Raw genomic sequence first — 27931 nt, 5'->3', positions numbered from 1 at the left:
AAACCTTCGGGTTTTAAAATTATGACGTCGTCAGCATATTTCGTCACGTAAATTTTTCAACTTTGCCGACAATGACTTCCGACTTCCGGGTTCGGAATGCGGGACCAATGCCATTTTGACAGGGAATAAAAAATAAATGCGACATTCAATTGATGACAATGACTTCCGACTTGACTCCCCCCTCCCCCTCCCCTCTCCCCTCCACCCTAACCCCTCCCCCTTCCCCCTCCCCCCTTTCTCCCCTCCCCCTCCACTCCCCCCCTCCCTCCCTTCCCCCTCCCCCACCCCCTCACTCTCCCCCTTTCTCCCTCCCCCCCCTCCCTTCCCCCCATGGCCCCTTTCCCCCCCTGCCCCATCCCCTCCCTCCTCCCCTTCTCCCCTCACCCCTTCCCCCTCCCCTCCCCCCCCTCCCTCTCCCCCCTCCCCATGGCCCTCCCTTTCCCCCCTGCCCCGTCCCCTCCCTCCTCCCCCCCTACCCTTCTCCCCTCCCCCCTTGCTCCTCCCCCTCCCCCCTCCTCTCTCCCCCTCCCCACCCCCCCTTCTCTCCTCTCCTCCTCCCCCTCTTCTCCCCATCCCCCTCCCCCCACCCCCTTCCCCTCCCCCCTTTCTCCATCCCCCTCCCCCCTCCCCTCTCCCCTTCCCCCCATGCCCCTCCCTTTCCCCCCCTATCCCCTCCCCTCCCCCTCCCCCTCCACCCTACCCCCTCCCCTTCTCCCGTCCCCCTCCCCCTCCCTCCCCCTCCACCCTACCCCCTCCCCTTCTCCCGTCCCCCTCCCTCCCCCTCCCCCCTCTCCTCCTCCCCCTCCCCCCTCTTCTCCCCTCTCCCCTCTTCTCCCCTCCCCCCCTCTTCTCCCCTCTCCCCCTCTTCTCCCCTCCCCCCCCTCTCCTCCCCACCCCCCCCCCCTGTTCCCCTCCACTCCCTTCCCCCGTCCGGCAATGCCGGGTACTTCCCATGGCCAGCTGTACGTGGGCTGCTCGAGAGTTGGAAAACCAAGCAATCTTTATGTCTTGGCACCAAGTAAGAAAACCAGAAATGTTGTATACCAAGAGGTTTTGAGAAATTGACAATTGACAAAACGTCATGTGGGAAATGTACTGTGATATTGCTCTAAAATATACATGTTCCTTTCATCATATATTTGCTTATTCTTATTCAACCCGGGTACCTCAGCTAGTATATATGTGTGTGTGTGTGTGTGTGTGTGTGTGTGTGTGTGTGTGTGTGTGTATGTGTGTGTGTGTGTGTGTGTGTGTGTGTGTGTGTGTGTGTGTGTGTGTGTGTGTGTGTGTGTGTGTGTGTGTGTGTGTATGTATGTATGTATGTATGTACTGTATATATATATATATATATATATATGTATATGTATGTATGTATGTATGTATATATATATATATATATATATATATATATATATATATATATATATATATGTATATGTATATATATATATATATATATATATATATATATATATATATATATATATATATATATATATATATATATATATATATATATATATATATATATATATATATATATAATAATTCATTTATTTTGTATAGCGCTTTTCATGAAGCCCAAAGGCGCTTTAACAGAGTGCAAAACATAATGCATAACAAAACATGAAAACAGCAAGTGCAAAAAGACAAGAATCAATAGGGAAATATTTAAAGCAAAAGGAGGGAGAAGGAGAAGTGATAGTCAGGGGTTAAATGCTGTGGGTTGAATGTTGAATGCAGTGCTGAACAGGTGGGTCTTGAGTGATGTTTTGAATGTGGTGAGTGAGGAGGAGTCTCTGATGGTGTGAGGTAGTGAGTTCCAGAGGGAGGAGCAGCGATGGAGAAGGCCCTGTCCCCCCAGGATCTGAATTTGGTCCGGATGGGGGGGGGGGGGGGGGTCAGGAGGTTTGTACCAGCAGAGCGGAGGTTGCGGGTGGGAGTGTGTCTGGAGAGGAGGTCAGCCAGGTAGGATGGGGCCAGGTTATGGAGGGCTTTGTAGGTCAAGAGGAGGATTTTGTACTGGATTCTCTGGGAGATGGGGAGCCAGTGAAGCTTGTAAAGGACGGGGGTGATGTGGTCACGGGTCCGGGAATGGGTGAGTAGACGGGCAGCGGAGTTCTGAATGTATTGGAGTTTATTGGTGATTGTTGAGGGTGAACCATAGAGGAGGCTATTGCAGTAGTCCAGACGGGAGGTGATGAAGGCGTGGATGAGGGTTTCCGCAGCCGTGGAGGAGAGGGATGAGCGGAGACGGGCGATATTTTTCAGGTGAAAGAAGGCTGTCTTTGTGATCTGTTTAGTGTATTTGTCGAAGGAGAGGGTTTGGTCAAAGATGACGCCAAGATTCCGGATGAGAGGGGAGGTGGATACTGGGATACCGTCGATGTTGAGGGCAAAGTTATGGGTGGATTTTGTGAGCGTTTTTGGGCCAATGATGATTATTTCAGATTTATCACAGTTAAGTTTGAGGAAGTTGATTTGAAGCCAGGATTATATTTCAGAGATGCAGTTTGTCAGGATAGAGTGGGTGTCGGTGGAGACGGACTTGGTGGAGATGAAAAGCTGGATGTCATCGGCGAAGCAGTGGAATTGGAGACCATGACGGCGGATTAAGTGACCGAGGGGGGACAGGTAAAGGATGAAGAGGAGGGGGCCAAGAACTGAGCCTTGAGGGGACACCTTGGAGGAGGGGAGCAGTGGGGGATTTGCAGTTATTGATGGAGATGAACTGGCGTCTGTCAGAGAGGTATGATTTAATCCAAGAGAGGGCAGTGCCGGTAACGTTAAAGGTGGATTCAAGTCAGGTGAGGAGGATGGTGTGATCGATGGTGTCAAAGGCAGCGCTGAGGTCGAGGAGGACGAGAATGTTGAGGTTGCCAGCATCAGAGGAGAGGAGAAGGTCGTTGGTGATTTTGAGGAGAGCAGTTTCAGTACTGTGGTTGGAGCAGATATATATATATATAAATATATATATATATATATAGATCAAAATTTCTGCATATATATATAGATCAATATATATATATATATATATATATATATATATATATATATATATATATATATATATATATATATATATATATATATATATATATATATATATATATATATATATATATATATATATATATATATATATATATATATATATATATACAGTGGAACCTTGACTTACGAGTTTAATTCGTTCTGTGACCGAGCTCGTAACTCAAATTGCTCGTTTCTCAAATCAAATTTCCCCATTAAAATGCATTGAAATGCTATTAATCCGTTCCAGCCCGCCAAAAACCACACCAATTTTTTTTTAAATATACAGTATATATAAAAATATCTCGCGCTTTATATTTCACCTGTATGCAGCATACAAGTTGGCAGGATGGCCTGGACTGGAGGTACGCACACTTGACTCTAAAGTCTAAACTGTCCAGCCTGGGTTTGAATCCCGACCCAGCTATAACCTGTCATGGGTGAATCACAGGCAGGGTGATTCATCAATGTGTGTACCGCTAAACTGGGCGCCCCGTTTGCGTCCCATTAGTTGTTGGATGTTAAGGATCTCACCGTGTTTTCCACAAAGAGAAGGCGAGCTATCGCCGGCACTCTGAACAAGTTGTGGCCTGGCATGGCATGAACATGAAAACATGAACATGAACATGAAATGTTCGACATGAACATGAAATTTTCCAAAATAACCAAAATGCGAAAACAAAAATGCAGCGCTATACGACAGAGATACTGTACTTGCACGGCAAGATAACCACGTGACCAGAACCCACCTGGTGGCGTCACTCAAAATAACCAACATGCGAAAACAAAAATGCAGCGCTATACGACAGAGATACTGTACTTGCACGGCAAGATAACCACGTGACCAGAACCCACCTGGTGGCGTCACTCAAAATAACCAACATGCGAAAACAAAAATGCAGCGCTATACGACAGAGATACTGTACTTGCACGGCAAGATAACCACGTGACCAGAACCCACCTGGTGGCGTCACTCAAAATAACCAACATGCGAAAACAAAAATGCAGCGCTATACGACAGAGATACTGTACTTGCACGGCAAGATAACCACGTGACCAGAACCCACCTGGTGGCGTCACTCAAAATAACCAACATGCGAAAACAAAAATGCAGCGCTATACGACAGAGATACTGTACTTGCACGGCAAGATAACCACGTGACCGGGTGGCGAAAGCTCGTAACTCAGATCTCGGCTCGCATCTCAAAGCAATAAACCGCCCGAGCGACGGCTCGTATCTCGAAAAACTCGTAAGTTGGGGCACTCGTAAGTCAAGGTTCCACTGTATATATGTATATGTATATATATATATATATATATATATATATATATATATATATATATATATATATATATATATATATATATATATATATATATATACATACGTAGTGTGTTCAAAAAGTATCCGACCTATATTTTTCGTGCGAAAAAAAGAAGAAGCTAGGGAGGCGTTGATTGGTGCACGTATGTAGGCGATCCTAATGCACACGCGTGAATTTTTTCACACCTGCAGAAGCTGTCATTCGACAGCAGACCGCCGATGAGTGAGGACATGTAAGCGAGCGCCGTCGGATTTTCGTTTTTGACAAAATGACGGAAAAACTTGAACAACATTACTGCATCAAATTTTGTGTTTCATCAAACTTGCATCAAAACTGCAACTTGGTTTCTGGGTCGTACCCATAAACCCAGGACTCATCGCCAGTGATCACTGTGTTGAGGAAGCTGGGATCGCTGTTCAGTCTCCAGCATGTCCTGTGTGATCTCCAAACGGAGTTGCTTCTGCTCAATCGTTAGCAGCTTTGGTACGAACTTCGCTGAGATTCTCCTGAAGCCCAAATCCTCCTTCATAATGGAATGAATGGTGTTGAATCTTGCGGATCGTTTCCACTTGGGAATCGCCAAGCTTTACACAAAATTTGATGCAGTAGCGTTGTTCAAGTTTTTCGGTCATTTTGTTAAAAACGAAAATCCGACGGCGCTCACTTACATGTCCTCACTCATCGGCGGTCTGCCGTCGAATGACAGCTTCTGCAGGTGTGAAAAAATTCACGCGTGTGCATTAGGATCGCCTACATACGTGCACCAATCAACGCCTCCCTAGCTTCTTCTTTTTTTCGCACGAAAAATAAAGGTCGGATACTTTTTGAACACAGTAGTATATATATATATATATATATATATATAGTGAAACCCCGATTTTACGCACCCCGATTTAACGCAAATTCAGATATAACGCGACGAGTCAATGGACCTTTTTTTTTTTTTGCTCTTTCCGGAACTTCTTTCCAGAAATGGCACAAACTGCTAGAAAAAGAAAATCTTTTTCTGTGAAAGATAAGCTTCACGCACTTGAAGCGATCAAGACGAAAAGTCAAACTCAAGTTGCACGAGACCTCGGGATACCAGAATCAACACAACATCAACACAATCCACCACGGAAGATGATGATGACGAGCCTGATTTGTACGGCGTCACAGAGGAAGATGTGCGTAAGGCATAGAGGAGCTGTCTGAATGGAGCAAAGAAGAGCGACACCAGTGGCACTCTGCCGACGACGAATGCCCAACATATGAGCACCTGACGGACGCCGAGATCGTCCATAACGTAACAATATCACCGGCGAGGCAAGTGTGCCAGTTCTCGAGCCACAAGAAGATAATAATGAAGAGCCTCAACCCCCACCCCCAAAAGTGTCTGAAGCCATTGAACACCTCGAGGTGTTCGTTGCCTAGCCTCCGTTGGCTGGAGACCCAGGAGGTGGACCACATAACTACCGTCACGTGAAAAAGTAAATACACCCCATGTAAAGTTTTGACTTTTTCAACATATTTCAACATACAGCTATTTGATCTTCATTTCAACAATATTGATAGATAAAGGTGATATAATAAAACAAATATCATGAAACATACACATTTTGTAGTCCATTGTATAATTTAAATAAACATAAAAGCAAATTTCACATGTGGAAAAAGTAAGTACACCCCTACATTTATCACTACTTCAAATACCTAAAATTAGAATCAGGTGCATCAGCTCAGGTGCAAATGATTAGAACATCATTGGAGAGGATCTTGGAGGAGCCTGTCTTATTTAAACCTCAGACATTTAGTTTGGTTTGCTCTTTGTTGTTGAAGTGTGCGGCATCACCATGCCTAGATCAAAAAAGCTCTCTGAGGCCTTCAGAAAGAAGGTTATAGATGCCTACGAGTCTGGGAAGGGATTTAAAAAGATCTCCAAACAATTTGAAATCAATCATTCGACTGTCCGGAAGATCATCTACAAGTGGAGAAGATTCCAAACAACTGCCAACTTGTTCAGGCCAGGCCGCCCCAGCAAGTTCAGCCCGAGAGCAGACCGCAAGATGCTGAAAGAAGTCTCTAAGAACCCCCAGAATGTCATCACGGGACCTACAGGTAGCTCGTGCCACTGTTGATGTCAAAGTGCACGAGTCTACCATTAGAAAGAGGCTGCACAAATTTGATCTACATCAGGAGATGTGCCAGGAGGAAACCTTTGCTGTCCAGAAAGAACATCAGAGCAAGACTAAAGTTTGTCAATGAACACCTGGGCAAAGACCAGCACTTCTGGAACAATGTGCTCTAAACAGATGAGTCAATGGTAGAGCTATTTGGCCACAGTACCAGAAGACAGGTTTGGCGAAAATCAAAGACAGCATTTGACCACAATAACCTAATACTCCATACCTCCACTTGAGATTGGAGGTCTCGTCTCTTCAAAGCTGTCCATGCACGTTCGCTTTCAAAGTTAAGTAACTTTTCACAATTGTGTTTTTGTCGAAACTGGTCTTGTATATACCTATTGGGGTGTCTTTAATAGTATTCTTGGCGTTGGTTTTTTTGTACCTGTGTACAGAATCGTCGGTCTTTCTCATCGTGTATTCTGAGGCCTAAGTGTAGTACTAGGCTACTGTGTCCAACCTTGGCTTTAGGCTTTGTTTTTGTCTCAGCGGTTCTCCGATCACGCTGAAATTTTTTTCCGGTCTCTGTTTTCACGGTCTTTTCATCCCATACTTCCTTGTTTTAAAATCTCAAAAAAAAAAAAAAAAAAACCCAAAAATATTTCCTTCCGTTTTTATTCGTTTATTCGTTCTTAGTTGTTCGTTCGTTCATTCTTCGACCACGCTGTTTGTGATCACGTTGTTAAAAAATGTCTCATCTGAACCCTGAAGACCTATATTCTGTCATATTCGATAACACCTTTTTCTTCTTCTTCTATAAAAGGATGCTTTCGACTTGCTCACCAAATCCATTCATTCCAAAAAAAAATTCCATCTCTTATAGTGCATCTTTCATTCATTCCCTAAACTCTCCAGCACTCCATCCTCCCTCCAGCGTCCTCAAACGTATTTTTGACTCGAATGTCTCAAGAAACTCATTTTGCAATAAATGTTCGTTTCCCATTAATCGTACATTTTTCAAAATCCCATCACCCCAAAATCCCATTTCCCATCACCCCTCCCCTCTAAATCTACCCCCTTGCCCATCCCCTCCAAATCATCCCCATCACCCATCTCTTTCAAATCTTCCCCCTTGCCCCTCCCCTCCAAATCTTCCCAATCACCCATTCCTTTCAAATCTCCCCCCACACCCCTCCCCTCCGAGACTCTCCCTCACTCCTCCCCTCCTAGACTCCCCTCTCACTCCTCCCCCTCAAAGCATCCTCCCCGCTTCTTCCCCCTTCCAACTTTCACCTTCATCTCCCTCAACCTTCTGCCTCGCTCTTCCCCCTCGTCAAATAACACCTCACTGCGCCTCTCCCAATCACCATCAAACCTTTTGTCTGCCCCATCCTTCCCTTTCTCCGAGCTATTCTGTAATCTCTGACACACCTTCAACAGCTCTCCCTACCTCTTCCTCCTCTTCCACATATTACCCGACCGCTCCCCCCCCCCCCCCTGTTCTGTATCCGATGCTCCCCCTTCCTCTTCCTTAACAGTATGGACCTCAAACATCCGGGGCCTTCGCTCAAACATGTCTGATCTCTCCATACAGGTTACTTCTGACAAACCAGACGTGATCTGCTTAACAGAAACTTTCCTCCTTCACGATGTCTCTGATTCCTTGGTATCTCTCCCAGGTTACTCCCTACTCCGGTATGATAGACCTGAGCCTCGTCCTGGAGGTGGGGTTGCTATCTTTATAAAAAACTCTCTTCCTCACTCGCCCTGCACTGCCCTCTCTCCACCTCACCCCCAGGAATACCTTTGGCTACGGCTTCCCCTTCGCTCCCACCTTTTGTTCATATGTGTGTTGTACCGTCCACCAAACAGTGATGACTCCATCTACATCTCGCTGTCTGAGAATATGGACCAACTTCTATCTACCCATCCCAACTCTCTCTTCCTCATATGTGGTGATTTCAACTGTCACCATGCCAGTTGGCTGGGTGTGGGTACCTCTCTCACCAGCCATGGCTCTTCAGCAAAGGACTTCTGTGACTCACTGGGACTGACACAAACTGTCAATTTCCCGACCCGGATTTCAGTCAACAGAGCATCTTCTCTTCTGGACTTGGTTATGACTAACTTCCCTGAAAATGTCTGCTGCTCTTCTTCTGCTCCAATCGGTTCTTCTGATCATGTGCTTGTTAAAGTGGACATCTCTCTGACCATTCTCAGAGAGCCTCCTCAGCGTCGACGAGTCTGGCATTTCACTCAGGCCAACTGGCACGGTCTTCAAGCAGCCATCAATCATCTGGACTGGTCTCCCATCTCTACTGCCTCTGACATAAATTCTTCCTGGGAATTCTTCCAAAGCAAACTGCTCTCTCTCATGCACAGATTTATCCCATCTCGTCTTCTGTTGTCATACCCTTCCTCCCGTCCATGGTACACGGAATCTTGTGGTGAGGCTATTGCCCAGAAACAACTTGCTTTCGTCTCCTGGAAAGCAAATCCAACGGAAGGAAATCTCATTTCCTTTCACAAAGCCCGAAACAAGTGTGTGTCCACGCTCAGGAGAGCCAGGAAACAATATCTCTCCGTTCTCAGGACCGAACTCTCTTATCTGTCTCCCTCTTCCAAATCCTGGTGGCGTCTGGTCAAATCTGTTTCTGGTGTTTGTTCCCCCTCCATCACCTCCCTCACCTCAAATGGCCACACGGCTGACTCCGCACGCGAAAAAGCTGAATGCCTCAACTCTGTGTTTGCCTCTAAATCTTGTGTCCCAAACCCATCCCTCTCTGTACCCACCGTACCCAGTCGTACCCAGCTGCTCCTGGACTCTGTGTCCTTTCCTCCTGACAAGGTGGAAATGTTTCTGTCAACCCTCGACTCGGATTCTGCAACTGGACCTGACGGCATCAGCCCACGGGTCCTAAAATCCTGTTCTTCCGCTCTTTCACTCCCTCTCTCTGTTCTCTTCACCCTCTCTTTTGCTCAAGGTCATCTTCCATCTGCTTGGAAATCTGCCAATATCACCGCTTTGCACAAAAAAGGTGCAAAAACAGATCCCAGCAACTACAGACCAATCAGCCTTCTCCCAATTATCAGCAAAGTCATGGAATCCATCATTGCTTCAGATATGAAATCTTTCCCCTTCTCCAATGGCTTGATCTCTGATCATCAATTTGGTTTCAGACCTGGACACTCTACTCTGGACATGCTGCTTCTGCTTTCTCAACAATGGATGGAGGTCCTCAATGCCAAACAGGAAATTAGAGCAGTCTCTCTTGACATATCACGTGCCTTCGATACGGTCTGGCACCCCGCTCTGCTCACCAAACTCTCCTCTTTTGGTATCCATGGAAATCTCCACGCATGGCTGGCGGACTTCCTCTCTAGTCGTAGTCAACGTGTGGCCCTGAATGGGTTTCTCTCATCTCCTCTTCCTGTTCAGGCTGGAGTTCCACAAGGCAGTGTTCTAGGCCCTGTCCTTTTTCTGGTCTTCATCAATGATCTCTCTGACTCTCTTGAAAATCCTCTGTATCTCTTTGCTGATGACTCTACTCTCTGTCGCTCCATTCTTCATCCCTCAGATCGGCAGTCTGCTGCCTCCTCACTCTCTGCAGACCTGGACAAAATCACAGACTGGGCAAACAAGTGGAACATGTCTTTCAATCCTGACAAATCTCACACTCTTACGATGTCTCTCCGAAAAGACCGACTGGACAACCCTCCCATCCACTTTCTGAATAATCCTCTCCAAGAAGTTCTGTCACTCAAGCTTTTGGGTCTCACTATCTGCCATGATCTTTCCTGGGAAAACCACATTTCAAATCTGGCCTCCAAACCCAGTCGCCGACTGGGCATCCTCCGTCGTGCGAAGTCCTTCCTTGGCACACCTGAGCTCCTCACCACATACAAGGCTTTCATCCGCAGCTCAATGGAATACTGCTCTCCCCTCTGGGCTGGTGCTCCTGCCTCACACCTAGCTCGTCTTCACGCTGTTGAAACCAAAGCATTCAGAATCATTGGAATCTCCCGCGATGAAGCTAACTCCAAGGGCCTCTCACTCACTCACCGCAGGCAGGTTGGTGGTCTTTCCATCTTCTACCGACTCCTCTCTGGCCTTGCCCCCCCAGCTCTCTCTGGGCTCTGTCCCGCAAATATTCCTACAGGTCGCACAAGATCTGCCTGCAACCCTCTTATGGTCAAACTGCCAAAATCAAGACTCTCTGCTCACCTTCACTCCTTCATTCCTCTTTTCTCCCACCTCTGGAACAAACTCCCTCACTCTCTTCAATCCCACTCCACCCTCCAGGTCTTTAAAACAGCTGTTCACCACCATCTCTTATCTTCCCCCATCCAAAACCTTGATCTTTTCTACCCCCGCTAATTTCACCCCAATTCCACTTTTTTGAAATACCAACTTCTGTCCTGGAAGTCATTGGTGTCCTTGTGTTTTATACTTCTCCCTCCACCCCCCCCCCCCCCCTTCCCATGCCTCCTCCCCCCAAGCCCTCTCCCTTCCACACATCTCCCTGCTCTCAAATGTTGTGTTTGTGTGCTTCACCATCTCTCCCCATCTTGTTTTCCGCTCCCGCTTTTTATATATTTTGTTTGTCTCGTTGATTTGTTTGTGAAGTAAATGTTAGCTCTTTCACGAGCCTCGATTCAGTATACAAAAAAAAAATAAAAAATAAAAAAAAAATACCAACTGTAAAGCATGGTAGTGGAAATATTATGGTTTGGGGCAGCTTTGCTGCATCAGGGCCTGGGCAGCTCACCATCATAGAATCTACTATGAATTCTTCATTGTACCAGAGGGTGCTTGAGGATAATGTGAGGCCATCTGTCGGAGAGTTGAAGCTCAACCGAAGGTGGACCTTGCAACATGACAATGACCCTAAACATACCAGTAAATCCACAAAGGAATGGCTGAAAAGAAAGAAATGGAGGGTTCTGAAATGGCCCGGATCTAAATCCCATCGAGATGTTGTGGGGGGATTTGAAACAATCTGTGCATGCAAGAAACCCCTCAAACATCGCACAGCTGAAAGAATTCTGCATGGAGGAGTGGGTAAAAATTTCTCGCAGTCGATGTCAGAGACTGGTAGACAGTTATAAGAAATGCCTACTTGAGGTTGTTTCTGCCAAAGGGGGCAATACCACCTATTAGAGCCAAGGGTGTACTTACTTTTTCCAAAGAAGGAAATGGCATCTCTGTTAATTTTTTGTTGAATAAATAATTATTGCAAAGTCAATTTTTCATTGTTTTTTTGTTCAATTAGATCACCTTTATCTATACAGTCACGTGAAAAAGTAAGGACACCCCATGTAAAGTTTTGACCTTTTCAACATATTTCAACATACAGCTATTTGATCTTCATTTCAACAATATTGATAGATAAAGGTGATATAATGTAATGAATATCATGAAATATTTACATTTTGTAGTCCATTGTATAATTTAAATAAACATAATGCAAATTTCACATGTGGAAAAAGTAAGTACACCCCTACATTTATCACTGCTTCAAATACTTAAAATTAGAATCAGGTGCACCAGCTCAGGTGCAAATGATTAGAACATCGTTAGAGAGGATCTTGGAGGAACCTGTCTTATTTAAACCTCAGACATTTAGTTTGGTTTGCTCTTTGTTGTTGAAGTGTGCGGTGTCACCATGCCTAGATCAAGAGCTCTCTGAGGCCTTCAGAAAGAAGGTTATAGTTGCCTACGAGTCTGGGAAGGGATTTAAAAAGATCTCCAAACAATTTGAAATCAATCATTCGACTGTGTGGAAGATCATCTACAAGTGGAGAAGATTCCAAACAACTGCCAAATTGTTCAGGCCAGGCCGCCCCAGCATTTCCAGCCCGAGGGCAGACCGCAAGATGCTGAAAGAAGTCTCGAAGAACCACAGAATGTCATCACGGGACCTACAAGTATCTCTTTCCACTGTTGATGTCAAAGTGCACGAGTCTACCATTAGAAAGAGGCTGCACAAATTTGATCTACATAGGAGGTGTGCCAGGACCCCTTTGCTGTCCAGAAAGAACATCAGAGCAAGACTAAAGTTTGTCAATGAACACCTGGGCAAAGACCAGCACTTCTGGAACAATGTGCTCTGGACAGATGAGTCAATGGTAGAGCTATTTGGCCACAGTACCAGAAGACAGGTTTGGCGAAAATCAAAGACAGCATTTGACCACAATAACCTAATACCAATTGTAAAGCATGGTGGTGGAAATATTATGGTTTGGGGCAGCTTTGCTGCATCAGGGCCTGGGCAGCTCACCATCATAGAATCCACTATGAATTCTTCATTGTACCAGAGGGTGCTTGAGGATAATGTGAGGCCATCTGTCAGAAAGTTGAAGCTCAACCGAAGGTTAACCTTGCAACATGACAATGACCCTAAACATACCAGTAAGTCCACCAAGGAATGGATGAAAATAAAGAAATGGAGGGTTCTGGAATGTCCAAGTCAAAGCCCGGATCTAAATCCCATCGAGATGTTGTGGGGGGATTTGAAACAAGCTGTGCATGCAAGAGAGCCTGGTGTTGGGCTAGCGGCTAGGGTGGCGGCTTAGGATCCTAGGATCCTGGGTTCGAATCCCGGTCGATCGCTGAATTAACGCCAAGGGGGTTGACTCAGCCTGTCATCCTTCCGAGGTCGGCTAATTGAGTACCAGTTCACTGGTAATTCCCTGTTTGTCGTAAAAGGCGACAAAAAGGGTTGGCGGCAGGTAGGGCATCCGGCCATAAAACATTGCTTCAAAAAGGGGACCAACAAAAACAACAGTGCCCGAAAAAGGCCAACCCCCACTTTACGGGGAAAAATGGCCTCTAAACTTGGTTTTTTTTTTGTGCATGCAAGAAACCGCTCAAACATCGCACAGCTGAAAGAATTCTGCATGGAGGAGTGGGCAAAAATTTCTCCCAGTCGATGTCAGAGACTGATAGACAGTTAGAAGAAACGCCTACTTGAGGTTGTTTCTGCCAAAGGGGGCAATACCACCTATTATAGCCAAGGGTGTACTTACTTTTTCCTCATGCGAAATTTGCATTTATGTTTATTAAAATTATACAATGGACTACAAAATGTAAATGCTTCATGATATTTGTTATATTATATCACCTTTATCTTTCAATATTGTTGAAATGAAGATCAAATAGCTGTATGTTGAAATATGTTGAAAACGTCCAAACTTTACATAGGTTGTACTTACTTTTTCACGTGACTGTAGATACTGTTTAAATACAACAACAACAACATGCATTTTAAGGCCATTTTCCCTGCTGGAGCGGGGGTTAGCCTTGCGGTCCCCATGACAATCTTCTCCATTTTGCCCTATTTTCTGCATCTCTCCTCGTTAACCCCCTTGCCCGCATTTATTGTTCCACCATCTTTCGCGAAGTCTTTCTCGGTCTTCCCCGTCCTCTACTTCCTTCTCCATTAATTTCCATCACTCTTCTCAACCAGTCACTTTCATCCTTCCTCAACACATGACCAAACCATCTCAACCTGTTCCTCTTCACAGCATCAATCACAGGCAATATTCCCATCATCTTTCGCAATTCATCATTTGTCTTCCTCTCTCTCAACGATACTCCGCACATCCATCGAACCATTCGCATTTCCACCCTTTCCAGCCTTCGTTGCTGTTCTACGTTCATTACCCATGTCTCGCTCTCATAAATCATAACACTTCTCACACATGCAGCATACACCTTTCCCTTCAGCTTCAGCGACACTCTCCTCCTCATCAGCACGCCACTCAGTTCCCGAAACTTCTTCCATGCATATCTCACTCGAGCAACCGTTGCGGAGTCTGATTCACCTTCTCCATTCGGAAAATCTCCTAGGTAACAAAATGTTTTCACACCTTCCAGCTTCACGCCATCTCCAAGATCCAACTCAAGATCCAAGATTACGCCATCTCCAAGATCCAAGATCCAACATGCTTTACCACTTGCCATCACCTTCGTCTTTCCGATATTCACCTTCAGACCTTTTGTCTCCATACATTCCTTCCACTTGTTCATCTTTTCCTTCAGTCCATCCATACTTTCCGCAATCAACACCAGATCATCTGCATACAACAACTCCCACGGTAAACCCTCCTTTACGTTCTGAGCCAGCACCTCCATCACAGCTACAAATAGTAGTGGACTTAGTACCGACCCCTGATGCACTCCCACCTTCACCTCAAACTCACCACTGTTCCCATCCTTCGTCCTTACAGCTGTGCGCGCTCTTTTGTACATTGCCATCACTACTCTGATCAACCATTCCTCCACTCCTAACTTCCTCAATGCCCAATGCCCATGTCAATACTTTGCATGGAACCCTATCGAATGCTTTCTCCAGATCAACAAACCCCCCCAAAAAAAAAAAACTTCTTCCTCTTCTCCATGTACTTCTCCTGCAACTGCCTCACAATGAAAAGCGCATCTGTCGTTCCTCTTCCTGGCATAAATCCAACCTGCATTTCGTCGATCTTCACTTTCTTCCTTATCCTCCTCTCCAACACCCTTTCCAATACCTTCATTCCATGCTCCAATAACTTTATCGCTCGGTACGAGCCACACTCCAGAGGCTCACCTTTCCCCTTGTATAGAGGGACGAGGGTACTCAGTTCCCAATCCACTGGAATGCGGCCTTCTTTCACCACCATATTACAGATCTCTGTCATTCTCTTCACACCCCAACTTCCTGCTGCCTTCAACATATCTCCCACAACTCCCGTCGGCCCTCCCGCTTTTCCACTCTTCATTGCTTTTATCGCTTCCTCAACTTCCTTCTCAGTTATCTTCTCTGCCGGTCCTAAAACTGGGTTACTCTCTATGTTGCCATCCCATTCATTCTCTGTATTCAACAGCATTTCCATATATCTTTTCCATCTTCCTTTAATTCCATCTGGGTCGACAACGATTTGTCCCACTTCATCCTTCAAGCAACTCACCCCCATCACATCACACCTCTCTTTCGCTATGTGCTTTGCAATCCTGAATACTGCTTTCTGACCCTCTTCCGAATCCAAGCGTTGTCCGAACATTTTCCTACATGCCTCCTGCGCCTTTGCTGCCTCTTTCTTTGCAGCCTTCCTGGCTGCCTTATAACTTTCATGCTCTGCTGTTTCTGTTCCCGTACCCTTCGCCTTCTGCCACTCCTTGAACTTCTTCCTCTTCTCGTCAATCCTCTTTCCAACTTCATCATCCCACCACCATGTTTCCGAGTGCCTCGGTGGTCCTTTTGTCCATCCACATACCTCACCAACGGCTCCCAACAAACTAGCTTTCATTGACATCCAACCACTTTCAAGCTCAACCACATCATCCTCTACCCTACGCAGCCTCTCTTTTAATGCCTCCCTTACTGTCACCTCTTTCAACCTCCACACCTTCATTCTTGGTTGGTACTTCCCCCGCCGAGCTCTCCTCGTACCTTTCACCCTTATGTCGCAGACAACCAAGTGGTGCTGTGAAACAGCCTCCTCCCCCGGGATCACCTTTGTGTCCCGGAGGTGCCCACTATCTCGCCTACGCACCATCAGGTAGTCAACGGTTGTCGTTGACCCACCTGATGTGTATGTAACAAGCTTATTATCCTCTTTCTGGAACTGAGTATTACAAATCAACAAATCAGCTCCATCAGCAAACTCCAAAATCCTTTCACCTTCTCCATTTCTCACACCATATCCGTAACCCCCATGAACTCCCTCAAAACCATCCATACTCCTTCCCACATGTCCATTCAGGTCTCCTCCCACCACAACAACTTCCTCATCTTTCACGTTTTCCATCAGCTTCTCTATCACACACCAGAACTTGTCCTTCTCTTCAATGCTTCGACCAACCTGCGGAGCATATCCCGAGATGACGTTCACCAAGAGCTTTCCAATCATCATTTTCACCATCATCAACCTATCACTCACTCTAGTCACACTCACCACACTGTCTACAAACTCCTCAGAAAACAGGACACCAACACCATTCACGCCCTCCGGGCACCCTTGCCACACAATCTTGTATTTCTGTCCCTGCCTACCCTTCACCATTCTCACACCACTTCCCTTCCATCTCGTCTCTTGCACACAACATATGTCCACTCTTCTTCTGACCAATACTTCCACCACTTCTCCTGATCTCCCTGTCATTGTCCCTACATTCCATGTCCCAAACCTCAGAAACCGATCTCCACTTTGGGCTGCACCCTGCCCATATGTACTTGTAATTGTCATGGTTCTCTTTTTGAGGCAATGTTTTTATGGCCGGATGCCCTTCCTGACGCCAACCCTCTTAGTCGTCTCTTACGACACGCAAGGATACAGTGTACCTATTCTGACCAGGGTACACACTGGGAAACATTTAAAACATGGAAATTCGGGGGGGCGGGGGGGGGGGCGGCGTCAGCATCACGGCTGCGGTTTAAACATATTCCAACAATATCCAAACAGAACCATGAAAACCATGAAAAACAATCTGGAAGTCTCCAAGCGAGAACGTGGATTTGAGAAAGAAGGGGCAGAGGCAGAGGAAAAACGAGATACAGGGGGCGGGGCACAAGTCGAGACGAGGAGGAGAGCGTACAAGCACGTGTCCGGGAGGAGAGAAAGAATCAATATAGAATTCTTTGTCTGGGGAGGAGGTGAGGGGGAGAAAATAAAATAAAAGAAACAAGCAATACAGCGAAGGAAAGAACCCAAATCGACAAAACACCGACGGGGGGAGGGAAGCCCCAAGTTACCAGGCCGCGCACGAGGTACGACCCAGAGAAGACGATTAACTACATACAAGTTTGTACGAATTACAAACCAATACCAACCAGAAACACACAATAACACGTACACAGCAAAATAACCAGTGGAAATTTGACAAAGACAAGAATGGGAAAACACTTAAACTTCGATGCCGTGGAGAGCTCGAAGTACGCTTCACTCGCCCGAGGAACCGGAAGTAAAAATCCTGTTTAAATGAAGATCAAATATTGATATGTCCACATATGTTAAAAAGATTTTAAAAACATTTCATGGGGTGTACTTACTTTTTCCACATGCAAAATTTGCATTTATGTTTATTTAAATTATACAATGGACTACAAAATGTAAATGTTTCATGACATTTGTTATATTATATCACCTTTATCTATCAATATTGTTGAAATGAAGATCAAATAGCTGTATGTTGAAATATGTTGAAAAAGTCAAAACTTTACATGGGGTGTACTTACTTTTTCACGTGACTGTATGTTGGTGATGCACTCCCTGGTGCAGTGTGCATGATGTGCAAGGGATGGGGGTGGGGAGGGAGAGGATTTGAGCTCTTGAAGTCACATTTTACATGAGATGTAATGACACATTTCAACTGTATTTCCCATGTCCACACGTATGCATTCACATGTTATCAGAAGTAAATATATTGTGTAGATTACATTATTTGTGGATCTGATAAATTGCCAGTGACCATTTTGTGAAACTGACTGTGCATGTGCAGCATCTAACTCAATATGTCGAAATGTCACACACGTCCATGCCCGTGAGATTCCCATGGGTGACCCCACTAGTATATATATATATATAGTATATACAAGGCTAGCCCCACTAGCCTATATACAAGGCTATATATATATACTATATAACATGTGAGCAAATACTATCATATTCTTCCAAATCATATCTCTGTTCGTAAATTCACATTGCACGCCCCTGACTCCTCATGCCTTGTAGACGGTGCATCGGACTTCAGCAGAGCTGCAGTCGAAGCTGAGCATGGTGACGATTTTTGTGAGAATTTCACCAAGAACATTTGCAGGTATCAAGGCCCAGTACTTGAAGACAACGCGACATGTCCCTAACACTGCTGCTGAGCGTGCCATTGGACAAGGGTCTTCAAGAAAACTCTAGGATGTTAAAGTAGAAGAAGAAATTACACATATTCAACAGTTTTTTTTTTTTGTTTGTTTTTTTTGTTTTTTGTATACAAGATCGAGGCTCGTGAAAGAGCGAACATTAATCACACAGAAAGACAAACCGACACATAAAACATATAACATCGGGAGCGGTAGACAAGATGGGGAGAGAGGGGGAAGGACACAAACACAACATTTGAGAGCAGGGACCGAGAGACATGGAGACATCGAGAGATCTGAGAGAGGGCGAGGGCTTTGGGGGGGGGGGGGGGGGCATGGGAAGGGGGCGGTGGGAGAGGTATAAAACATATGGACACTGCCAGGACTTCCAGGAAAGAAGTTGGAATTTCAAACAAGGTGGATCTGGGGTGAATTAGCAGGGGTAGAAAAGATCAAGGTTTTGGATGGGGGAAGATAAGAGATGGTGGTGAACAGCTGTTTTAAAGACCTGGAGGGAGGAGTGGGATTGAAGGGAGTGAGGGAGTTTGTTCCAGAGGCGGGAGAAAAGAGGAATGAAAGAGTGAAGGTGAGCAGAGAGCCGAGATTTCGGCAGTTTAACCATCAGAGGGTTGCTGGCAGATCTTGTGCGACCTGTAGGAATATTTGGGGGACAGAGCACAGAGAGAGCTGGGGGTGCAAGGCCGGAGAGGAGTCGGTAGAAGACAGAAAGACCACCTACCTGCCTGCGGTGAGTGAGTGAAAGGCCCTCAGAGATAGCTTCATCGCGGGAGATTCCAATAATTCTGAAAGCTTTGGTTTCAACAGCGTGAAGCCGAGTTAGGTGTGAGGCAGGAGCACCGGCCCATAGGGGAGAACAGTATTCCATTGAGCTGCGGATGAAAGCCTTGTATGTGGTGAGGAGCTCAGGTGTGCCGAGGAAGGACTTCGCACGACGGAGGATGCCCAGTCGGCGACTGGCTTTGGAGGCCAGCTTGGAAATGTGGTTTTCCCAAGAAAGATCATGGCAGATAGTGAGACCCAAAATCTTGAGCGACAGAACTTCTTGGAGAGGATTGTTGAGAAAGTAGATGGGAGGGTTGTCCAGTCGATCTTTTCGGAGAGACATAGTAAGAGTGTGAGATTTGTCAGGATTGAAAGACATGTTCCACTTGTTTGACCAGTCTGTGATTTTGTCCAGGTCTTCAGAGAGTGAGGAGGCAGCAGACTGCCGATCTGAGGGAAGAGGAATGGAGCGGCAGAGAGTGGAGTCATCAGCAAAGAGATAGAGAGGATTTTCGAGAGAGTCAGAGAGATCATTGATGAAGACCAGAAAAAGCACGGGGCCCAGAACACTGCCTTGGGGAACTCCAGCCTGAACAGGAAGAGGAGATGAGAGAAACCCATTCAGGGCCACACGTTGACGACGACTAGAGAGGAAGTCCGCCAGCCATGCGTGGAGATTTCCATGGATACCAAAGGAGGAGAGTTTGGTGAGCAGAGCGGGGTGCCAGACCGTGTCGAAGGCACGTGATATGTCGAGGGAGACAGCTCTAATTTCCTGTTTGGCATTGAGGACCTCCATCCATTGTTGAGACAGCAGAAGCAGCATGTCCAGAGTAGAGTGACCTGGTCTGAAACCAAATTGATGATCAGAGATCAAGCCATTGGAGAAGAGGAAAGATTTCATATCCGAAGCAATGATGGATTCCATGACTTTGCTGATAATTGGGAGAAGGCTGATTGGTCTGTAGTTGCTAGGATCTGTTTTTGCACCTTTTTTGTGCAAAGCAGTGATGTTGGCTGATTTCCAAGCAGATGGCAGTTGACCTTGAGCAAAAGAGAGGGTGAAGAGAACAGAGAGAGGGTGAGATAGAGCGGCAGAGCAGGATTTTAGGACCCGTGGGCTGATGCCGTCGGGTCCAGTTGCAGAATCAGAGTCGAGGGTTGACAGAACTGACAGCTGTTCTGACAGAACTGACACAGTTAAGAACTGACAGCAATGTTTTGTGAAATCATTATACACTCCAGTGCCAATTTTACCACTTTTCCATTCGTTTAGTGGAAACATTCGACTTCATCCAGCATTTCGTGTTCAAAACATGGGAAAATTGTAACATAGTGGTGAGGACAGAGGATTGGGATCACCAACAATGTGGATTAAAAGCCAGCTGAAAAAAAAGAATTAAGGGTTTGGACTCTAAGCTTCGGGAAATGAGCACGTCTCTTGCCCAGTTGGCGACTGGCTTTAGAAGCCAACTTTTAAGAAGAAAAGAAAGAAACAAACTCATTATTATTAAACTCTCAAACAGACATTCTGGTCCTGGAAAAATATAATTCAGAGCTCACTTACAAAGAGCTCATCAAACTGGTGCTGCAGCTCCAAGTCTTGCTGTTGCTTGTCTGCAGATGGGCACAGCAGTGGAAATGCATCAGAAAATATTAACGCAGCATTGGCTCGTATCTCTCCATTAGGGACCTGCGGGTACACAGAGGAGCACTTCAGGTGGGATTCAAAGTATGCAAAATAAATGAAGAGTTCAGATGCAAAAACAGAGCCTGCAGACATGGATTAGTTCGTGACATTAATCTGAGATCACTTCTTTCTCCTTCACGTACCGCACAAATACCAACAACTGACTACAAAGACCGACTCCCCCACACTCCTCTACCCATTTTTCAATTTTTGGTAAATCAACATTTTTAATGTACTTTCTTGGTATAACATATTGTTGTGTCGGTGGGGTAGAGTGATATATGGAGTCAGGAAGATCTGTATCGGTAGTGTGATCCGATTATCGTGATAGGGAACCCCACATGTAATATGTTTGTTTCGGCGGTTTGTTGGCATAAGTGTATCTCCGTGGTCATACAAGGATGACCCTTGTGCTAATTATCGTAGGGATTATGTTAATTCCCCGGTTCGTAAAACCTTATAATCATCCCATTGTGCCTTATGGCACCGCACATAGACACTAGTGAGTCAGGCCCATTAGTACACTAATTAATAAATGACAGTAAAAACTAACCGGAAGCCACGCATCAAGCACCAGGGCTAACAACACCACCTGGTTGAACACAATTCGCACAGGCAGGCTGGGAGCCACGCCCAGAAGGACTCGCTATTGGGTGGGAGTTGACCAATTGGAAGAGCCTGGCCGATGACGTAAGAAAGCAAGAAGCGGCTGACTGATTGGTGAAGAGAAAGGCACGTAGGGGCATCATGCTAATTGGCAGGGCACGCTGATGACGTCAAAGGACGGACTGCGTGTGAAAGGTGGAGAGCAAAACACAGTAGTGGTGGCCTGCGGGCATTGGTGGAGAGAGGTAGATGACGTCACGAGGGATCGATAAAAAGTGGAGAACAACATTTTCTCTCTCTTGCTCTGGACCTTCCTTTTGCGCTGGACTTTGCGTCCTTGGCCCTTGCTCACTGACCCTGCACTCTTGCTTGTTGGATGACAACGGACGGTGGAGAGACGGTGGAGCACTGACGATTCTCCTCCCTTGCGTTCACGTACGGGACCTCGCAGGCGATCGCGCGTGGACTCGAGGCTTGCCGCTGCAGTGTACGCTGGCCTAGCAGCACGGAGTGAGAGGTTCACGCCAACGACCAGGCGGTTCCCGTAAAGACCGGAGCCGCATCAAGACTGCGCGCTCGGGGTTCGACGATCCCTGACGAGACCACGAGCGAGTCAGAGCTAAGTTACACACCACGCTTTTATTTCAAGTTATTTTCTTCCTGTGTCTGTGTTTTAAGTCTGGTGAGGAGGCACTCCTTTAGGTTTTAGTTTATCGGCGCGCTTTTCTTGTTATCGGGTTCCGTTTAAAATAAATCCTTTCATTATTTTATTTGTACATTTTAAACCCGTTCCCGCTTGAGTTATTATTTTTGCAGGCTGTTGGGAACGAGCGGTGGGATCGCACAGGTAATCTCTTCGGCTTCCTCTTCTTCTCTTTCTACCCCCGCGCATATATATAGTAAAGTCTGCTATTTGAACTGAACGCCCGGAGTTAAAGCTTGCTCGGCTAATCTGTTTCCTGGTAAAGATTTTAATCGCCAGAAGCGTGACAATATCAATTCCAATAAGGGTGGTTCTAAATTGATGCAATTGAACTAATAGAAGGCCAGAATTTCACAAATCTAAATTTAATAAAAACATTATAATTTGATACTTTTCAATTTGTTTTGCATCAAAAGCAGACAAATCCTCAACATGTGTTTTTGCAAAAGCAGACAAATCCATAATAAACGTTCTTTGGTATTAAGGCTTCACAGAATCACCAGAAATTTGATTATAATCATGAATGCACAGTGAAATAATATAAATCTGAATGTAAAAAAAGTTTGAGACAATAAAACCCAAAGTTATGGGGGACCAGGGGAGGTGGGATGTGTTGCTTCGGATTCATCTATCTATAATTCCACTAATCTCTGTGTGTATGTATGTATGTATGTATGTATGTTTGTATGTATGTATGTATGTATGTATGTATGTATGTTTGTCTGTGACCGCTGTTTCTCGACAACTACCGGTCCGATATACTTGAAACTTGCCAGGTATATTGCTGGGGAGCCGAGGATGTGCCTTTTCAAGGTTTCATATTAATCGGAGAAGTAGTTACCGAGCTATGTCCAAAAAACGATTCAACCAATCAGAGAGCAGCGAGCTATCACGTGTGCCGAACGTGGCGAACAGACTCTGCCTCGGACGGCACATTTGAGAGCGTATTCATTTATTTCCCGTCGGCAAACTATGTTGGCGCTATGTTGGCGTTAAACTATGTTTTAAAACTAATTAAAACTAATTTGCGATTCTTTCGCTTTGCGATGCGATTTGCGATTGCGTTAAACTCGCTCGGGCGTTAAACTATGTTTTAAAACTAATTAAAACTAATTTGCGATTCTTTCGCTTTCCTGCGCGTTTGTCTATGGCGATTTCTTTACCAAACTCCGCAAGCCGTTCGCTTTGGACCAAACCATTTCATGTAAATAGAGGGGGGGGATTGTCACCGTACTCGCAAGCCGTTCGCTTTGGACCAAACCATTTCATGTAAATAGAGGGGGGGGATTGTCACCGTACTCGCAAGCCGTTCGCTTTGGACCAAACCATTTCATGTAAATAGAGGGGGGGGATTGTCACCGTACTCGCAAGCCGTTCGCTTTGGCTTTGCGAATGGACCAAACCATTTCATGTAAATAGAGGGGGGGGATATACTTTTAGATATATATATAGTACGGGCATGCCCTAGTCAGTCCAACTCTGGCTTGTAGGTTACATCAGCTTTGAAAAGCATTCCAGCAGAAGCAAGAGCCAATCATGCTCGGATGTGGTAGGGCATTCAACAAGGTAAGATTTTATCCAAGTGACATTCGCTTTAATTTTTTAGGGTAAACCCTATAAATGGCCGATTTTTAATTCACATTTTGTTGGTAGTACAAGGCAGTGCCAAAGAGAAAAGCCATCATCGGTGCTCCATCACAATAATACTATAACACTGGTCAACAGCCAAATTGGTTCTGACTTATTTTCAACTGTTTCTAACTAATTTGGTGCCCACGAATCCGAATCTGACCTTAAAATTTCGCTATCACGTAACCTTGACGTAGTACATCATAAGTGTGGAAAAAATCTTTAAAGCATGCGAATTTCTTGATTGTATTTAAGTGTGTGTGTGTGTGTGTGTATGTGTATGTGTATGTGTATGTGTGTGTGTGTGTGTGTGTGTGTGTGTGTGCATGTGTGTGTGTGTTAGTGAGTGTGTGTGTGTGCGTGTGTGTGTATATGTGTGTGTGTATATGTGTGTGTGTGTGTGTGTATATGTATGTGTGTATATGTGTGTGTGTGTGTATATGTATGTGTGTATATGTGTGTGTGTATATGGGTGTGTGTGATTGATGTTGTGATTGTGATGTGATGTTGTGATGTGATGTTGTGATGTTGTTGTGTTGTGATGTGATGTTGTGTTGTGATGTTGTGTTGTGATGTTGTGTTGTGATGTTGTGTTGTGAGTGATGTTGTGAAGAGGAACAGGTTGAGATGGTTTGGTCATGTATTGAGGAAGGATGAAAGTGACTGGTTGAGAAGAGTGATGGAAATGAATGTAGAAGGAAGTAGAGGACGGGGAAGACCGAGAAAGACTTGGCCAAAGATGGTGGAAGAAGAAATGCGGGCAAGGGGGCTTTTCGAAGCTGTTCCATGCGCTCACGCTTTCGAAGCTAAGTGATCCTTCTCAATTGTGTTTTTGTCGAGACTGTATCTATCTTTCGGTGTATGTACCTATAGCGTATCATTTGGAAAATTTTCGGTGCTAATTTTTCGTACATGTATACACAATCGTCGGTTAATGCGTATCGAGTATTCTGAGGCCTAGTACTCGTAGGGTTGGCTACCGTACCGTCTCCGACCTTGTAGTTTTGTTTTTCTCTCAGCGATTCGTCGAATGCGCTGCAATTATTTTCGTTCTCTGTTTCGTCCCAGTCGTTCACCCCATACCTCCTTGTTTAATATCTCTACTCAAAAAGAAAAAAAAAACCAAAAAAAAGATTTCCTTCCCAGGTCTTATTCGTTTATTTGTTGTTCTTTTTTGTTCGTTCGTTCTTCGTTCGCGATCACGCGGTTAGAAATGTATAATCTCTCCCCTGAACAACTATTTTCTCTCATATATTATAACACCCTTTTCTTCTTTTCCTACAAAAGGATGCTTTCGTCTTGCTCACCAAATCTATTCATTCCAAAAAATGTATATAATACCATCTCTTACAGTTCCTCCTTTCTACATTCCCTAAACTATCCAGAACTCCACCCCTCCTTCAGTGTCCTCAAACGTATTTTTGACTCGAAGGTCTCAAACTCATTTTGCAAAAAATGTTCGTTTCCCATGAATCGTACACTTTTCAAAATCCAATCTCACCCCTCCCCGCCAAATCCTCCCCATCACCCATCCCTTTCAAATCTCCCCCCTTGCCCCTTCCCTCCCCTCCCTCCTAAACTCCCCCCACACCTCTCCCCTCCGAGACTCTCCCTCGCTCCTCCTCTCCTAGACTCCCCTCTCACCCCTCCTCCTCAAAGCATCCTCCCTGTTTCTTCCCCCTTCCAACTTTCACCTTCATCTCCCCCAACCTTCTGCCTCGCTCTTCCCCCTCCTCAAATAACACCTCACTGTGCCTCACCCAATCTCCATCAAACCTTTTGTCCGCCCCATTCTTCCCTTTCTCCAAGCTATTCTGAAATCTCTGAAATCCCTGACACACCTTCAACAGCTCTCCCTACCTCTTCCTCCTCTTCCACATCTTACCCTACCCCTCCCCCCCCTGTTCTGGACCCGATGCTCCCCCTTCCTCTTCATTAACGGTATGGACCTCAAACATCCGGGGCCTTCGCTCAAACTTGACTGATCTCTCCATACAAACTTGACTGACCAGATATGATCTGCTTAACAGAAACTTTCCTCCTTCATGATGTCTCTGATGCCTTGGTATCTCTCCCAGGTTACTCCCTCCTCCGGTATGATAGACCTGAGCCTCGTCCTGGAGGTGGGGTTGCTATCTTTATATAAAAAACTCTCTTCCTCACTCGCCCTCCACTGCCCTCTCTCCACCTCACCCCCAGGAATACCTTTGGCTACGGCTTCCCCTTCGCTCCCACCTTTTGTTCATATGTGTGTTGTACCGTCCACCAAACAGCGATGACTCCATCTACATCTCGCTGTCTGATAATATGGACCAACTTCTATCTACCCATCCCAACTCTCTCTTCCTCATATGTGGTGATTTCAATTGTCACCATGCCAGTTGGCTGGGTGTGGGTACCTCTCTCACCAGCCATGGCTCTTCAGCAAAGGACTTCTGCGACTCACTGGGACTGACACAATCTGTCAATTTCCCGACCCGGATCTCAGTCAACGGAGCATCTTCTCTTCTGGATTTGGTTATGACAAACTTCCTTGAAAATGTCTGCTGCTCTTCTTCTGCTCCAATCGGCTCAACTGATCATGTGCTTGTCAAAGTGGACATCTCTCTGACCATTCTCAGACAGCCTCCTCAGCGTCGACGAGTCTGCCATTTCATTCAGGCCAACTGGCACGGTCTTCAAGCAGCCATCAATCATCTGGACTGGTCTCCCATCTCTACCGCCTCTGACAACAACTCATCCTGGGAATTCTTTCAAAGTAAATTGCTCTCTCTCATGCACAGATTTATCCCATCTCGTCTTCAGTTGTCATACCCTTCCTCCCGTCCATGGTACATGGATTCTTGTGGTGAGGCTGTTGCCCTGAAACAACTTGCTTTCGTCTCCTGGAAAGCAAATCCAACGGAAGGAAATCTCATTTCCTTTCACAAAGCCCGAAACAAGTGTGTGTCCACCCTCAGGAGAGCCAGGAAACAATATCTCACAGTTCTCAAGACCGAACTCTCTTATCTGTCTCCCTCTTCCAAATCCTGGTGGCGTCTGGTCAAATCTGTTTCTGGTGTTTGTTCCCCCTCCATCCCCTCCCTCACCTCAAACGGCTTAACGGCTGACTCCGCACGTGAAAAAGCTGAATGCCTCAACTCTGTGTTTGCCTCTAAATCTTGTGTCCCAAACCCATCCCTCTCTGTACCCACCGTACCCAGTCGTACCCAGCTGCTCCTGGACTCTGTGTCCTTTCCTCCTGACAAGGTGGAAAAGTTTCTGTCAACCCTCGACTCTGATTCTGCAACTGGTCCTGACGGCATCAGCCCACGGGTCCTAAAATCATGTGCTTCCGCTCTTTCACTCCCTCTTTCTGTTCTCTTCACCCTCTCTTTTGCTCAAGGTCATCTGCCATCTGCTTGGAAATCAGCCAACATCACCGCTTTGCACAAAAAAGGTGCAAAAACAGATCCCAGCAACTACAGACCAATCAGCCTTCTCCCAATTATCAGCAAAGTCATGGAATCAATCATTGCTTCAGATATGAAATCTTTCCTCTTCTCCAATGGCTTGATCTCTGATCATCAATTTGGTTTCAGACCTGGTCACTCTACTCTGGACATGCTGCTTCTGCTTTCTCAACAATGGATGGAGGTCCTCAACGCCAAACAGGAAATTAGAGCCGTCTCCCTTGACATTTCACGTGCCTTCGATACAGTCTGGCACCCTGCTCTGCTCACCAAACTCTCCTCCTTTGGTATCCATGGAAATCTCCACACATGGCTGGCGGACTTCCTCTCTGGTCGTAGTCAACGTGTGGCCCTGAATGGGTTTCTCTCATCTCCTCTTCCTGTTCAGGCTGGAGTTCCCCAAGGCAGTGTTCTGGGCCCTGTGCTTTTTCTGGTCTTCATCAATGATCCCTCTGACTCTCTTGAAAATCCTCTCTATCTCTTTGCTGACGACTCTACTCTCTGTCGCTCCATTCCTCATCCCTCAGATTGGCAGTCTGCAGCCTCCTCACTCTCTGCAGACCTGGACAAAATCACAGACTGGGCAAACAAATGGAACATGTCTTTCAATCCTGATAAATCTCACACTCTTACGATGTCTCTCCGAAAAGACCGACTGGAAAACCCTCCCATCCACTTTCTGAATAATCCTCTCCAAGAAGTTCTGTCACTCAAGCTTTTGGGTCTCACTATTTGCCATGATCTTTCCTGGGAAAACCACATTTCAAATCT

At 45.7% G+C, this 27931-nt stretch overlaps 1 protein-coding gene across 1 annotated transcript in view; it reads right to left on the bottom strand.

The window, feature by feature from the left end:
- NCAPG2 (non-SMC condensin II complex subunit G2) overlaps nucleotides 1-27931 on the bottom strand; it is a 275080-nt gene that overhangs the window by 198176 nt on the left and 48973 nt on the right. The window contains exons 11-12 of the mRNA XM_068121956.2: nucleotides 20648-20773; nucleotides 18169-18348 (exon numbers count right to left, since the gene is read on the bottom strand). Coding sequence (XP_067978057.2) covers nucleotides 18169-18348; nucleotides 20648-20773 — 306 coding nt within the window. The remainder of the gene's footprint in view (nucleotides 1-18168; nucleotides 18349-20647; nucleotides 20774-27931) is intronic.

This window comes from Myxine glutinosa, chromosome 7, assembly GCF_964187855.1.
Source record: "Myxine glutinosa chromosome 7, kmMyxGlut1.1, whole genome shotgun sequence".
Lineage (NCBI taxonomy): Eukaryota > Metazoa > Chordata > Myxini > Myxiniformes > Myxinidae > Myxine > Myxine glutinosa.
The sequence above is the reverse complement of the archived record's forward strand: the minus strand, read 5'-3'. Positions and strand labels throughout refer to the sequence as shown.